Source organism: Apis dorsata, unplaced genomic scaffold, assembly GCF_000469605.1.
Source record: "Apis dorsata unplaced genomic scaffold, Apis dorsata 1.3 scaffold_112, whole genome shotgun sequence".
NCBI lineage: Eukaryota > Metazoa > Arthropoda > Insecta > Hymenoptera > Apidae > Apis > Apis dorsata.
In genome coordinates this window covers 28,307-43,936 of record NW_006263407.1, presented here as the reverse complement: position 1 = coordinate 43,936, position 15,630 = coordinate 28,307, and the positions used below count along the sequence as shown (strand labels likewise).

Below are 15,630 nucleotides of genomic sequence, written 5' to 3'. Positions count from 1 at the left end.
TTTTTTTTTTTTTTTATAAATATCTTTAATCTAGAAAATGCTGTGGCACGTAAAATAACTTGTAATGAATACGTAGCAGGTCAAATGATTGTTCACAAAAGTAATATGCAAATTTTCTACTACAATAATAATATTACGTTTATTTTTAATATTCATGAAAATGATGTTATCTACCAATATATTCACTGTCAAACTTTTAACGAGGATACTTCTATTACTTTTATACCTCGGCAGAGAATAATAATAATAATTTGTGAATGAGTCGAAAAAAAAAAATTTTAAAACAACATTTATACACGATGAATTCAAATAAGAAAGATTAGAACTTTCCAACAAATTTTTTAATATCTTTTTGTTTTATAACAAAAAGATTAGAATAAATGCTTAATATCTATTACATTTCTATTAAGTCGGATGGATAATTTTCTTCTAAGGTTATAAATCTGGAATTAATTAAACTGGAACACAGTTCTTTTTTATCTACTTAATACGGAATGATTAAATGACAAGAAAATGAATAGATTATATGATTATACAACGATTAGTCTTGAATAATACATAGATTATTAGCATTAATTCCTTAAAATCTAATCAAAAGATGTTGGATCATGAAATATTAACATATACTATTTCATTTCAATCCAAACTCCATGTAAGAATCAATCAAAATTCTAAAGAGATGAAAATATTTAGAATTATCGATATTTTTATGGAATATAATAAAATTTATAATAAATAGTTTTAAAAAATTCTACATTACTTCAAATAACGATGTCTCGGATGACATTATAAGACAAAGTGATGCGATACTAGCGCCACGAGTTTATTAACTATTAATACTTTTAGTACCTAATATATTTCTTTACTTATTTATCTCTTTAATTATTTATTGCTTTTTAAATATTATATATCATATTTTTCTATAAATGCGACAACAAATTTGCAATAGTCATTTTAAACATATTTATAATATTAATATGTAATAAAAGAATAATTATTTGATTCTTATGATAATATCTATCTAAACAAAAATTTGTTTTAATATCTTCCAGAAGAAGTAGGATAATAGATTTTCTCTATCTCTTCGAGTATCAATTTATCCAAAATTTATTCAAAGATTACTATTATTAACCCTCGATACAATACATGACGGTTCCCTATCGATTCACAAATTTTAGAATGTGATTCCAAAGGCTAATTAGCTTAATCATCAACGTTCGACCACGGCAAATTGCTGGCTTAACGTAGCAATTCCAACTTACGAATCCGATTAACGAATCGGGATCGACGTTATATTGAAATTGCGTGTCTGAATAGCTTAGTCGATTGTCGTTCACTTTTTCCAGATGAACTCTCTTAATCCTGGAGAGAATATTGTCCAATTGTGCGATTTAATGCATCAAGAATTAGAAATTCGATAGGTGATTTTCCAATAATATTTTCGAATTATAAAAATGTTTATTAGATTAAAATTTGTTAATATCCAAAGTATTCGAGTAATGTAAAGATGAGATCGATATTTTATTCTTGTCATTTTTATAGAAGGAAAAAAATTTTGAATCTTTCTTTTCTGTTTAATTTATTCAATTTAAAATGAATGAATAGGTTATTCTTTTCCAGATTTGCACCATTCCAATCGATTATAGCATAAATTAACAGCAGATCGATATAGGATGATATCGGGCCAATATCAAAATCACTGTATTCGATATATTGTACGTGGATTGCATGCCATCTTTCGATTTACAATTAACCGTGCACTCTTGTGCTTCCTGTCGTCCTCAACAAACAACTGGGATACACAAAATGTTTGTCAGGTATACCGTGACCCAACACTTTTACTCGACTTCTTGTCAAATTTAAAATTCATTCCAATGATTTCTAAAATTTAATTTTAGATCAAAATCTAATTTTTATCACATCAAGATGTAGAAATGCTTCCATCAAGACAATGTTTTATGTAGTATGTGGAAAATAAATGATACTTTTCTTGAAAAAATGCATATATATTGTATTTACTCTTATTTAACTGCACACAAAATATTGTGATGATGATCCATGGTCCAATATAATTAAGGATTAATCGTGAAAATTATATCAATATAGCTTATTTTATTTTAATTAAATATTATACATTCGATTTTAATATTTTTCAAGAAAAATAGATTCGAAATAATGCTTCTTACAATATATTTCAATAAAAAAATCGATGACGAGAGATAAAAATTTTTCCTTTAGAATTTAAAATTTTATCACGCACAAATTTTATTAATAATACGATAATCCAATCACACTTTTTGAATAAATATGTAAATTTGCGAGATTAATATAAAAGTATCGAATTTTTAAAATAATTATCTCCTCGTAATAATATAATTTTCATCGTGTCATAAATAATTATCAAATTCCCTCCCAAATCTAACACGTACGTTCATAATTATTTATCGGTAGCCACGCAATCAGATGAATTTCATTAATTTGATACACAGTGTAATCGTCCAACACTGTCACAAGAGCGATTTACAGCCCGATTAAATTTGTTTAGAATTCCCGTATTATATTACGAATTGTTGTGTGTTCAACATCCTCGTGTAACGCACCATTGAAAATTAATTCGTCGTGGGTCGATACGTAATGTCACAATGAACGCATCAGATTTATCATGCATATTTGAACTGATACTTATAGGGGTGGTGTTTCAGAATACTAATTAAGCGTACGTTAATACGTAAACGAGTGGATGCACGTGAATATTTTTCATACCATTTTAATGTGTATATTTTACATAAAAGTGACAATTCGACAACAATTTTAAATAATTCAACTTTGAATTAAAATAAATTGTTTCTTACTTCTATCGCCAATTAAAGATTTATTTTAAAATTCGATTAAAGGGACATTAAAAATTAAGAAAAATTGGGATCAATTATAATTACAGCATTCTCTATTCTCGATCCTTTTAATTATGAAACATGAAAGAATCTTTTTGTGATTTTATTCTTCGTAATTATAGCTGTAGATGAAATACATGAAGATGAAATGAAAAAAATTAAAGTTATACGAATATTTTTAATGAAAAAACTTGTCTCTTGTCTTTTAAATTAAACGTGCAAAAGTTAATTTCTTTAAAATGAAATTTCTGATTCCTCTTTTTATTTCTTTATTTTATAATATAGTAATTAGAAATTGTAGAAAAAACTTATTTCAACTTTTTTTTATGCGCGTATATCGGTGAATAAAGAAATACTTTTCTTCTTCCTCCTTTCAATTTTTTTTATTCATTCCTTAATCGTTAGAAACTATATAATAAGTGATACAATCTCGATTATATCTTTACTCTTACACATTTCCAAGACTTTAACCAGTTATTCCACCTGTTAAAAAAGAAAGAAAGAAAGAAAGAATTAAATTTCTTCAAAAAGAAAGATTTAGATCCTCGAGAATCCTCGTCTCAAGGAATCAAGATCTTTTGTATCTTTCCTTAGAAAATTTAACGCCTTTGACTCGAGTCATTCTCGAGGCAGAGATGGTATCCTTCGGCAAAGGATGAATTCGTATTATTCTATTCATAGCCTTTCCTCACAATCGTATCACAACAAAGTTGGAAACGAAAATACTCACGCGTCCCTGCCAGTTAAAACATTGAACGATATGAAGTATTCCGTGTATAGAAACAGTGAATGGAAAACGCCCACCCAGCGTGGGCGGTCGATTAAATTATGAATCACGTGTTAAAAGCGTAACGCGTTGTTTAACCATACGATTCGATCGTGGAATAACGAGGGGGTGGATAGAATCAGGGACAAATGGAAAATTAATTGCGTGGCTGGATGTTTTGAATCCGAAATATTTATTGATTCCTATTCAACGTTCAACTCGTTGTGAATACTATTGTAAGGAAATTTAAGAAAAATATGTATTTTAGAATTTTATCCAGTAACGCGCGAATCTTAGCTTATTTGTTTTAATCAAAATTATGAGTTAATCGTTGAGAGATTTATTAAGAAAAATTGAACTCAAATCTAACTCGAATTTGCTTCGAATTTAATTTAAAATTCTAATTCTATTCTAAAGGAAATATTTTTATATAAAATTCGAAAATTAAAGCTAATTACGAAATATACATAGGATGATAACTTTGACAATACATTTCAAAGATATTAAAATCGAGGCATGGATAATATTTTTAATATGCAGTGCTATGTCCAGTGTTACCAAATGCATATTAGATTGCATATTAATGATATATCAATGAGCATATCATTTGCAATGTAAATCATTCGTTTAGAATGCTATAAGAAAAAGAATTGTTTATATTTTATTTAAAAAAAAGAAAGAAGCAAAGTATTCTTATTCTTTTTCCAAAATAAAACAATGTCGCAAAAATATACAAATATTATTACCATCAATATCGAAGTTTTAAAAGTTACAAATGATGTAACCACTGATTAAATAATTTTACTTCGAATCACACAATTTTCTACAATTTGATATTCGTTCAAAAAAAATATACAACTGTAATAGATGCAACTTTAATCGACACGACTTCCCCCTCATAAAACTTTTCATCTTCTCATAAAAGTAAAAATTCGGATGGAGAACGAAAGAGAGAAACTGTACGAGGATACGAGGCGAGAGAGAGAGAGAAGGAGGCACTCGAGATGCAAAGTTGAAGGATGCACCGATTGTTAAATATTGCAGAGATGTGGATCTTTCCCGGTTTATTAAATTTTCCACGCCCACTCGAAAGGCACGCGCGCGAGAATTCCACGAAACGCGGACAAAGGCTGGTTTCCTCGTGCCTCTGCACCGCGCATTGTCTGCGAAATATTTATCATCGTTGCATCATTCAACGCGGCCGCATTTTTGCATTCGAGCAATCTTCAATCCAATCCAATTTTAACGAGATTGAACAACAAAAAGTGAAGGAGATTATGATTCTTTCTTGATCGATTGGATCGATAATAGTGACATTTCTTCTTCCATTCTTTCTCACTTTGTCATTTTGTATCTCGTTATTAGAATTCGAGGCAATGATTGGATTTAAATCTTACGATTATTTCTTCATATCCTTTCTCTTTCTCCTACTATTCATCCACGAATAAAATTGCTGTTCGAAGAATCTAACAGCTGGCCTGAAATTCTCTAGAAATTCTCTAGACTTCAGATTTCAGATTCCATTGAATATTTCTTGCCACTTTGGAGAAAAAGTAAAGATAAAATTCAATTAAAATTTCTCGCTTCTTTCTGATTCGAAGTTACGGATTGCAATTAAATTTCTAAACGGAAATCATGTACGGATCGATTGTTTCTGACGTAAATTTTGACATAAACATAAATCACAATATGTGGATTTTGTCAAAAGATTTCCAGCTAAATTGTTATTCGAAAGCATTGAGCCACCCCATGGGTATCCAGGATTGATTGTCTACTTGGACAGGGGGGTCGCTATCGAACCGTGTCAGTGGGGAGAATTCTCATTGGTCTGGATCGAAATTCTGTAAAGGCCCTGCTTCGATGCGCTGACATCTAAACGCATTACTATCCGCAAATCATCGATTCCCTGTTAAATTGTTGCTGAATTCTTCGCGTTGCTTGTTCCAAGTTTAAAAATTGGTTTCATCTTGGTTTTTATCCTTGTGAAAAATCTGTTTGAAAGTTTTGATGATTAAGATTAATCGCTCTTTCTGTTAATGGTACGTCGTAATTACTTAGTTATACCGGTTTTTATTCTAAAAAAAAAAAGAAGAAAGAGTTAGAAAGTGATAAGAAGGAAGAGTTCGATTACATTATATTTGAATAACAAATATAAATAATGCATTGGAATTGAATCTTATAAAAAAAAGTATTAGAATAAATAACAAATTGTGTATATCAAAAAATGAAATAGGATAAAAGAAAATTCATCTCTAAAATTTAATATGTGACTTATTATTTTTCTAATAACGAGAGGCAAATATTTTCATTTCGCGAGCAATTATTTAATAAAATATTATTTTTCTTTTTCTTTTTTAAACAAAATTCATAGCAATTTTCACGTAAAAAATCGAAAATTCTTCTATAGTTTCAGTCATAAAACGGATACATAAATTTCGAACGACATTACAAACAATACACTTTCAACTTCGAATATTGAATTTTCCATAAAAATTCGAACGTGGCACAAAAAAATATGACTGATACTATCCACGATACACGATAGTAGTATGCGAAGATGACGATCCGTAATATTGCCATAAGTTGCAGACAATTTTTCCTCATTTCAACCTGTCCCTTTCGTTACACGTTTCTTCTTTTTTTTTCCTCCATTCATCCCTTATCGTTGTTACTTTTACACTTTTTCTAGTTTTTTTCTTTTCCACCTCATGCACACACTCTTTTCCTTGTCAGACCCCTTTTCACCACACTTTTACGAGCTCAGCCTTCATCTTTAGTTTCTCGAAAACGATAGAACAGGCGTTCGTGGAATATGAAAAATTTGTTCGAAAAGCGAAACAATGCTTCGAGACGTTACTCCCTCCTCTCAATACCTTAAAACGTTGAAAATTCAATATTAGAAGAAAGGGATTATATATAGAAAGAGATAAAAAAAAATTATAAATAAAATCTTACAATTGAAATAACGAAAAAGTCATGTCATTATTTGCAATAACTTAAAAAAAAATAACTTTGATAAATATCCAAATATTTTTACAACCAAATTGAAAGTGCAGTCGATAAAAGTAATATTCACTAATTTGAATATATAACAAATTTAATTCGATTTAAATTAAATTTCATTTTCATCTCGTAGAATTTTGAGCTGAAGAGAACGAATAAAATTATCATCTTCCAATATTTTCCAATATTTCCAATATTTCGAGGTTCGACAGTATAATATTTTACACGAAACACCAAATATCATACATGGTCAAATACTTTGCGACCAATTGTATCACATTGTTAAAACATTCAGGTTGGAACAAGTTGGAAAATGGATCAAAAATAGGAACGAGAATGGTACAAATTGGCCACTTACATTTCCACTAACATTACTCTCCCTATATTGTGTATAGGAATTTCGAGGCCTCGAAACGGATACGCCATTCTTCTCTTTGTCGTTTCCTGCGTCGAAGTCATCGTTTCTTATCCCTCTTTAATCGACTTCTCCAAGCGAATTGTTGCCAATTAACGGTCCACTCGAATATCCACTCGAACGGTTCGTGGTCGCAATTTGCAATTTTAAAGAGGAACATCATAATCGAAAATGCTTTGAAAATTGGTCGTAAAGAATTGAAAAAGTCCAAGTTATTTATATATGATATAATTTGAAAAATATACGATAATTCGAGTTGGTTCGTTATTTAAATTTATTCTTGGATGAATTGAGAAGTGAAAGAATGAAAAAATTTTGGAATTTTGACAAATTCGAATTTAAGATGAAGAGATATATTCCTTCGAAAGTTATATTATAAATTCGAATTATTAAAAATATTTGTGATTATTTTCAAGTGTAATTCGTCGTTTAACATTAAAATTGTTTTGCAAATCATTTGAATGCAAATCATTTTGCCAGGAAGTTCGAGAAATTCGGATTTAAATTGAACGAGAGTCACCAAATATCGATTATAAACGTCAATTTTCGAATTGTTTGCAGATAATTAGTTCACAGATGATCGCTTTTCTCGCGTGACAGGTGGAAGAGCAAAAGATCGCTTGTCGTCGACCAAGCTTTCTTATGCATAATGGATTAGTCGGCAGGATTGCGAGAAAAGCGCAATTACCATCACGATTTCTCGCGACGTTGCGGAAAATACCATTTAAAAGGCTGGGATCATCTATTTTTAAAAGGAAAAATTCGCTGCAAAAGGATAAACTATTCACGGATAATTTAGTTTTTTTTCACATAAATAGTTTCAAATTTAAGTTCATAGTTTAAATCATTACCAGACATTGGATCTGACTTTTAACCCACGTCAAAATTTACACTTTGTCGGACAAATTCTAAAAGGTTTTATTGCCTTTGAATAAATCATACACGGATAAAAAAAAATATATATTTTACGATTGATTTGCATATCGAATTTTGTAAATTACGATTGACCAGGCATCAATGGACCGTTGATATTAAAAACGTTATATTGATACACTTTCAAAGGGGAATATCGAAAGGAGCCAATTCAAAGAATGAAATGAGGCAAATATTTTTATTTATTCCTTTTTGAACGTTAATACATGTTTCGCTTTGTACCAAGTTCTAAAAGGATTACGATATATCCCTGTTATTGGAGGATCGTTTCTCGCATCTTTATGCGATATCTACATAAGAGCCTAAATATAAGTCTCGAAAGGTAAACTGAAAACTTGAACGGTTTATGTTTGATTCTATTGAAAAATCCATGTTCGTGTAACTTCGCTATAAACGAGGAAAAGTAATCCAAAGGGAGCAAAGTTGTGAAGATCGTCTAGATCCAAAACCTCGAAATAGATGGTCTTGGACTTGTGCCACTAGATCTCATTTATAAGTAAACTACATCTTCCTTGTAACAGAATTTCCTTTGTAACAGATATTTCGAGATAGGCGTATAAAAATTATATGAGTTTTTATTTAAAAAACTTTTTTGAAAATAAAAAAAACGAATCGAATATTGATAAAGAGAAAAAATAGTTAGAAATAATGCTACAAATCGTATCATCAATTTTTTTTTTTCGAGGATAATGAAACTATTGCAAGTCAATTCGCAAGATAATGTGTAAAACTCGTTCAACACCCTTACCAACCAACATTTGGCTGAACATTCTTTCGTTAATTAAAATTATTTTCGACACTCTGACATTTTTGTTCAATTCAACCGTTCTCTACTTTTAATTTAATACTTGGAGAGAAAAAACAAGAAAGAAAGAAAAAAAGAAAAAATCACACGAAAGAATTGATTCTCCAAGTCGATCTCTGTAAAAATGAACTTTCTCTCTCTCTCTCTTTCTTTCTCTCTTCCAACTTGGAATCATTCAATGGAATCCATCCGACGGATTGGTAAAAATGAGAAACGAAACAATTCGATCTGGATGGTAGGCAATATTTAAACAAAAGGAACACTATCGATTCTCGTTTGAGAAATGGGAGAGCGGAAATGGGTGACGTGGCCACCGGAACTCTAGCACATAGATAGACTCGTGTGCGTTGCTGAATCTTCGTCGAGCCCCTAATCTCCGTGTAATCTCGGTTACGAAGGAAACTTGGATTCCAATGCGACCATCGTGCTGAAAATTTCGCCATTATTGGAAGAAGAAGTATTGGAATCGTTTGATGAAAGATAACTTTGCCGATAATTATGCAGAATGTTTAATCTTTTGCATTGAGAAACTTTTCTCGGATTATCTATCATTAATTACATTCTATTTTTTTTAAGAAACAGTGAAAAATGAAATTTTTAAATTAATATAGTATAATTTTAAAATTAATTTTACCTGAATGTAGACTTATGTCTTATAGTTTTCTAATATTTAAAACAATCATAGACATTCGATATACCTCGAGCTTATCTATCTTCTTAAAGAAGATAATGTATATAGATATGTTAATACTTTGGTATTCATCGATGATACACGCATATTCTTAAGATTTCGATACATTATCGAGATATTTTCAAGTATCGATGAAAATGGCTGCAATGCGGTAGAAACCTGAATAGAATATTTAAAGAACATACGAGGACAATAATTTTACCATGAATTTCGAAAAGTGTTCGTATTATATATTCCAATTCTCGATAAATTTTATCTAGATGAGATCTACATAGCTAATTAATTTTTTAATTATTAAAAAGATGTCAATACATTTTAGTTTGAAAGCGGTGCAAGATATCTATTTTAAAAATATTCGTATTAATTTTCAATTTTATTTAAATCAATATATGCAAATAGCAAATAAATTTGTTGTTGATGACATCAGAAATAACAAATTTGTTTTCATTTCAAACGAAATTTAATGCTTTTGAAAGATATACGATTTGATATCAATCTTTTTTATCTAAAAAAAAAAGTATTTTAAAAATTGCTTCTTCTTTATTTTTTAAGTTTATATAAGTTTATATTGATTATTATTAATCAAAACGGATTATAATTACAATTCTTGAATATATTATTTATTCATTCAAGAATTTCATAATTTATTTAAGATGTATTTTGTATATTCATCTTAAAAGATGATATATAAATTAATATTCAGTATTTTAATGGGACATAAATAATAATAATATTTATTATTATATATAAAATATATTTATATATATTTATATAAGTTTATATTGATTATTATTAATCAAAACGGATTATAATTACAATTCTTGAATATATTATTTATTCATTTAAGAATTTCATAATTTATTTAAGATGTATTTTATATATTCATCTTAAAAGATGATATATAAATTAATATTCAGTATTTTAATGGGACATAGATAATAATAAATATTATTATTATCTATGTCCCATTAAATTTATTATATATTATATAGATAGAATAAAAATCTAATATTATATAAGATAACTATTATTAAAGATGTCATAGATACGATAGCCATAGTATAGAATGTCAAAACTATTTGACAGCTACAGGAATTCCAAGTTTGCTTGCTTCGCGACAGAATTCCGGAAGAAGATCGAATATCCGGAGATATCGAGTAAACATGAACAACTGTCAGTTCTTCCTGACATTTCTCACTATGAAAATGTGTCAATTACGAAAAATTGTAAATTGTATAAATTTATTCTTATAAATAAACGACATTAAATTGTATAAATTTATTCTTATAAATAAACGACATTATATCAAATACAAAAAGAAGTCTTCTGATCATACTATTTTTTCTTGAAACTAGATTTTTGAAGCTGCGAATTTTTACGTAATTAAAAATGAATTCAATTAATATATAAAAGATAAAATTATATTCTTATATACTTTCCATCACAACAAATCATTGCATTCAAGCCCAAAGTTACAAAAGTTACAAAGAAATTCCGAATTTTCATGTAAAAAACGGGAGAAGAAATTAAAAATTTTTTAATTAAAACTCACTCAGAAAACAGAGAAAATTATTGAAAACTCTTTTTGTTTGATCACAATATCTTAATCAGTTTTCGAGATATAAAGATTGAAAGATTTCATAGTACTTAAGACAGTGCTGAAATTATGAGTGGATTCATTGATATGCATGCTCAAGAACCGTGTCTCGAGTTTGGAGTTTGGAATAGGTCAGTAAAACAAGGCATGAACAAAAATCCGAATAAATGATAAGGACAAAAATAATAAGTGATTAAAAATTATCCTTTTCTTTACACCATGATATTTTGGAAACCAGAAATCGTATCGAGATAAATAAAAATGCGTTTTAAAGAGGAAAGTTCTCTGCTTCCAATGATCGTTCATTCATTGATCGAAAATCAATATCTTCGAAGTTATACCGATTCAAATTTTTCCTAATTTTAATAGGTTTAATTTACCATTAAAGTAAATTACACGATAAATAGATAGATTTCTAAAAGAATATCGTTTACAATGATCTTACTAACGATACATTGGATGCTCTCATCCATTTAAAAAATTTCTTTCGTTGAATTATGATTTTATATTATTTAGATGCTTATAACCAAATTCTGTATTCGTGTCATCGCGCAAAACATAAAATCCAATATAAAAATCTGTGTGTCTCCTAATAACATTAATTGCTCCAAACATACTCGATTATTCTTCAAACTCCCCTACCCAAGCACTTACCTCTGACCAAAGTGAGTATTCCAAGAGGCATTACAAGCACGGCGACCAGCAGATCCGTGATTGCCAAGCTCATCAGGAAATAATTGGTGACGTTCTGCAATCTCCTCTCCCTGGCAATGGCCAAGCACACCAAAATATTCCCGGCTGCTGTGCCCAATACCAGGACCAACGCGAGCATCGCCCACCAATTGTTCAATCCGTCAATGTCCAATCGTGTCCCGTTCACGGAGTCGACCTCTAGATCGGTGTCGTTCAGTACATCCAATCCTGACCCGTTGCAGAGCGCGCTGCTGTCGTTCGCCGCCAACAGCAAAAGATCCTGGTAACAGCTGTCGATCACGGCCTCGTGAGGATCCGCGCGATCGATCGTCGTCGTCGACGAGTCGATCATCGCTCAACAAGACAGCTGATCTGGGTATAGCTTGTCTTTATTGGGTCCTCTCTGGTGAAATCGAGGGCATCTGCGTGAATGTGGCCGCGTCGACGTCTTGGATCGGTTTTGGCTGGGTTAGTCCATTGGATCATGCATTGGAGTGACCCTTCTGGAGAGATTTTTGTTTTTCGTTAATCTAACGTCGATAGGCTTTTCTAGGAAGTGTTTTCTTGGAATTTCGATGCGATTGTTGAATCTCGATGATTTGGATTAGAGTTGCTTTGTTCGATGACGAGAGAAAGGAGAGATTTTAATTGAGGGGTAGTTGAAATGTGAACTTTTGATAATTGTGGTTGTTGGGATCTTGTTTATTGTTGCAATTTGACTTGATATTTTTTTTTCTTTCTTGGAGAAATATTTAGTAGATGATGGCTCTTGTGGTTGATTTTTTGGTGTAATGAGATTTGGTGTGATTTTTAACGATGGTTAATGATTTATTATAAGCGAGAAGGAAGGAGAGATTCTAATTTTGAAATTTTCTAATTTATATTATTGTTTGAAATGTATAATCACATAAATATCATATACTGTAAATATGTAACACTTGTTATTTTTTATCGATGATATTTACTCGTTTGAAATTTCATTTGCTTTTAATTGATATTTGACAAATTTCACGATAAATATGTCAGTTCTCGTATTTCGTATTCAATATATAATTATCATTAGTAGGTATTTTATTCTTAAATTATCAATACTCAATCATATATCTAATTAATATTTTATATGAAATTAATGTAATTAATAATATTATATCATTATTATATCAAGTATAATATTATATTAAAGGTAAACTTACATACATATTGAATTGTATCATTCTATTATCTCTATATGTAATAAATATTAAATAATTAAATAATTAAATAATGTCAAATAAAATTTCAACAGCCTTTCAATTTTATTTATAAATAAACGATTAAATTTTATTAATTTATATATTAATTTATAATCTCTCTTCATTTAATATAATATTTGTAAGAATTGAACGTTCATGGAAAAGAGAGAGAAAGAGAACGAAATTTATTTTTCAAATATTAAAAATTTTTTTATAGTTATTTTTATCAATTTTATTATTTCCATTTGAAAATTAAACTTTTAAATTTTTTCTCCTCTTTCACGTATTATAACTGAAATTGAAAATTCTGTTATATCTCATATGTTTCTGTTTTCTCATATGCTATCGACTTACGAATTTACCACTTGTCAGAACCGTTTTAACGTCTTTTGTGTGTTTGAATTATCATTTAAATTGAAATACTGAAATGTTCTGTATATCTATCTATTTTTCCTTTAAAACGATATTCGCGAATTTCTATACAAAAAATTCCTTTTATCTATTTATTTTTTTTTTAATTTTGACTGCATCATTCATTTGTTAAAACATAATTTCCTTAAACATAAAATCTCCCCTTTTCTGACAATAAATTAGAAAAGAAAATAAATTAAAAAAATAGAAATTCTAATATATTTCAAAAGTAATAATTTCCATTTTTAAAATTAATAACACACTTCTCATCGCTGTGTGTAATTAAAAACAATACTTACAATACATTTCAAATTCCTATTAATATTCTAGAATTATATTATTATACAATAATTTATCTTCTCTTTGAAAATCACAAAATAAATCAAAATAATCTGCTCATTGTAATCTGCAGTTTATTTAAATTTTAATCATTATATATCAATCATCTCACTATCTACTTTCTGTCTACAAAAATATTAATAGATAATAAAATTTTAAACTAATTTTCATTTCTCTATCATTTTATTGATTTATATACTTTTTTCTAAATTTTAAAAAAACTTTTTTTTCACATCTCCTATCAATTAATAATCAAATAATCAGATGATAATCAAAAGAAATTTTTGACTTATACCAAAAAAAAAAGTATCTACAAAGATTCATCAATTAAACGAATTATTACCATTTATCATCGAATCGAGAAAATACAATTGACGCAATCGTGGATGTTACATCACAAGACAAAGAAAAATATATTTAAATTCATCCTCAATATCGTGATCACAGCGCCATTTGTCTCTTTCAAACTTTACACGTTCGAACACCGATTCTGAATATAAATTCGGATAGGATAGAAACAAGTGATCGGTATCAACAAGCATCCCCTGTGTGCACGATTCCCCGATTGATTCCCCGTTTCCATTTTCCGACCGCGCGATCCCGATCATCGTCGCCGCCGTCGAACGTGACAATGTTGATAGTGAGACGGAACTTTGATCGAGTCGAATTCCCTCCTTTCGCTTGCCTTATCGATCCGTCAAACGCGTCCAACCGCGTTTCGAGGGAGAAACTCACTTTTCAAACTCGTTGAAATATTCACCTTTTCAGAGCTGTTCGATTTTTCGTGCGAATCCTGCGAACGATCCTTACTGATATCCGTGCTTTTATGGTCAAAGTTATGATCATTTGGAATGAGGAATAAATTCTATAATAATGTGAAAATGGAAATGTCGGATGAATGTTTACGAGTTGAAGGGGAAGAAGTGTGAATATTTGTAGTTGATAATTTGTAGAATTAAAAAAAAATAATAATAAAGAGAAAAGAAGATATGGTAGATGGAATAATTTTAAAAATATCATTCGTTATATTAATTTACGAATCGAATGTACGTGTGTAGAATTATACGGTCAAAAGAATATTTCATCGATATTGATTTGATAATAATAAATAGATAATGTTTAAAACGAATAAAAATACGAAGGAATCAGCTTCAATTTTCTTCATCTCGAATCAACTCTCTACTTATTCAATATGAATTCTAATTGAAATGTGTGTATTTGAAATCTGATGAAATTTATAAATAGATCGTTAAAAGTAACTCTTTGATGCGAGATATTTCGCGAATATAGTAGCTTTCTGTTCAATAACCCAAACATTAAGGAAATGTGTAAATGTTCTATATGAGACAGTTTATATAGAGTTAGCTAAACAGATGATTCTAGGAGTCACATGTTTAAAAAGACTCAAGGATATGTAACATCATTTGCATAAATAAACAAAATGATCTTCTTCATTGTCAAGTACATTATTTATTCGTAGAAACATTGAATTGTCTGTTTCTATGGTGATCAAAGATTCTTTTTTATCAACGCGATAAAAATATTTTTTTATTCACAAATATATTTATAAATTAAATTATTTCATTACTTTATTATTCAAAATTTTCTCAATATGAAATGATTTTTACTTAAATTTTCTTTCAAAAACTAAATTTCATAAATTGTATTCATAAATTCCATCATTCAAAAAAAATCTTCTCGACAACAAAACAAAAAAAATCGAAAAATATTCTCAATGAATTCAATATTTTGCAATCTTTTTATCTTTGCATCTTCTCTTTAAATATGTAGAAAAAACATTATTTCTAACATTTCATTTTTCACATTTGCCAAATTAAAAAAACTAATAAAAAT

General features: G+C 29.0%; 1 protein-coding gene across 1 annotated transcript in view; it reads right to left on the bottom strand.

The window, feature by feature from the left end:
• The window catches only part of LOC102679821, a 96,311-nt gene extending 83,449 nt beyond the window's left edge, over positions 1 to 12,862 (bottom strand). Inside the window, exon 1 of the mRNA XM_031508911.1 lies at positions 11,756 to 12,862. Coding sequence (XP_031364771.1) covers positions 11,756 to 12,146 — 391 coding nt within the window. The 5' untranslated portion in view covers positions 12,147 to 12,862. The remainder of the gene's footprint in view (positions 1 to 11,755) is intronic.
• Positions 12,863 to 15,630: the final 2,768 nt, after the last annotated feature.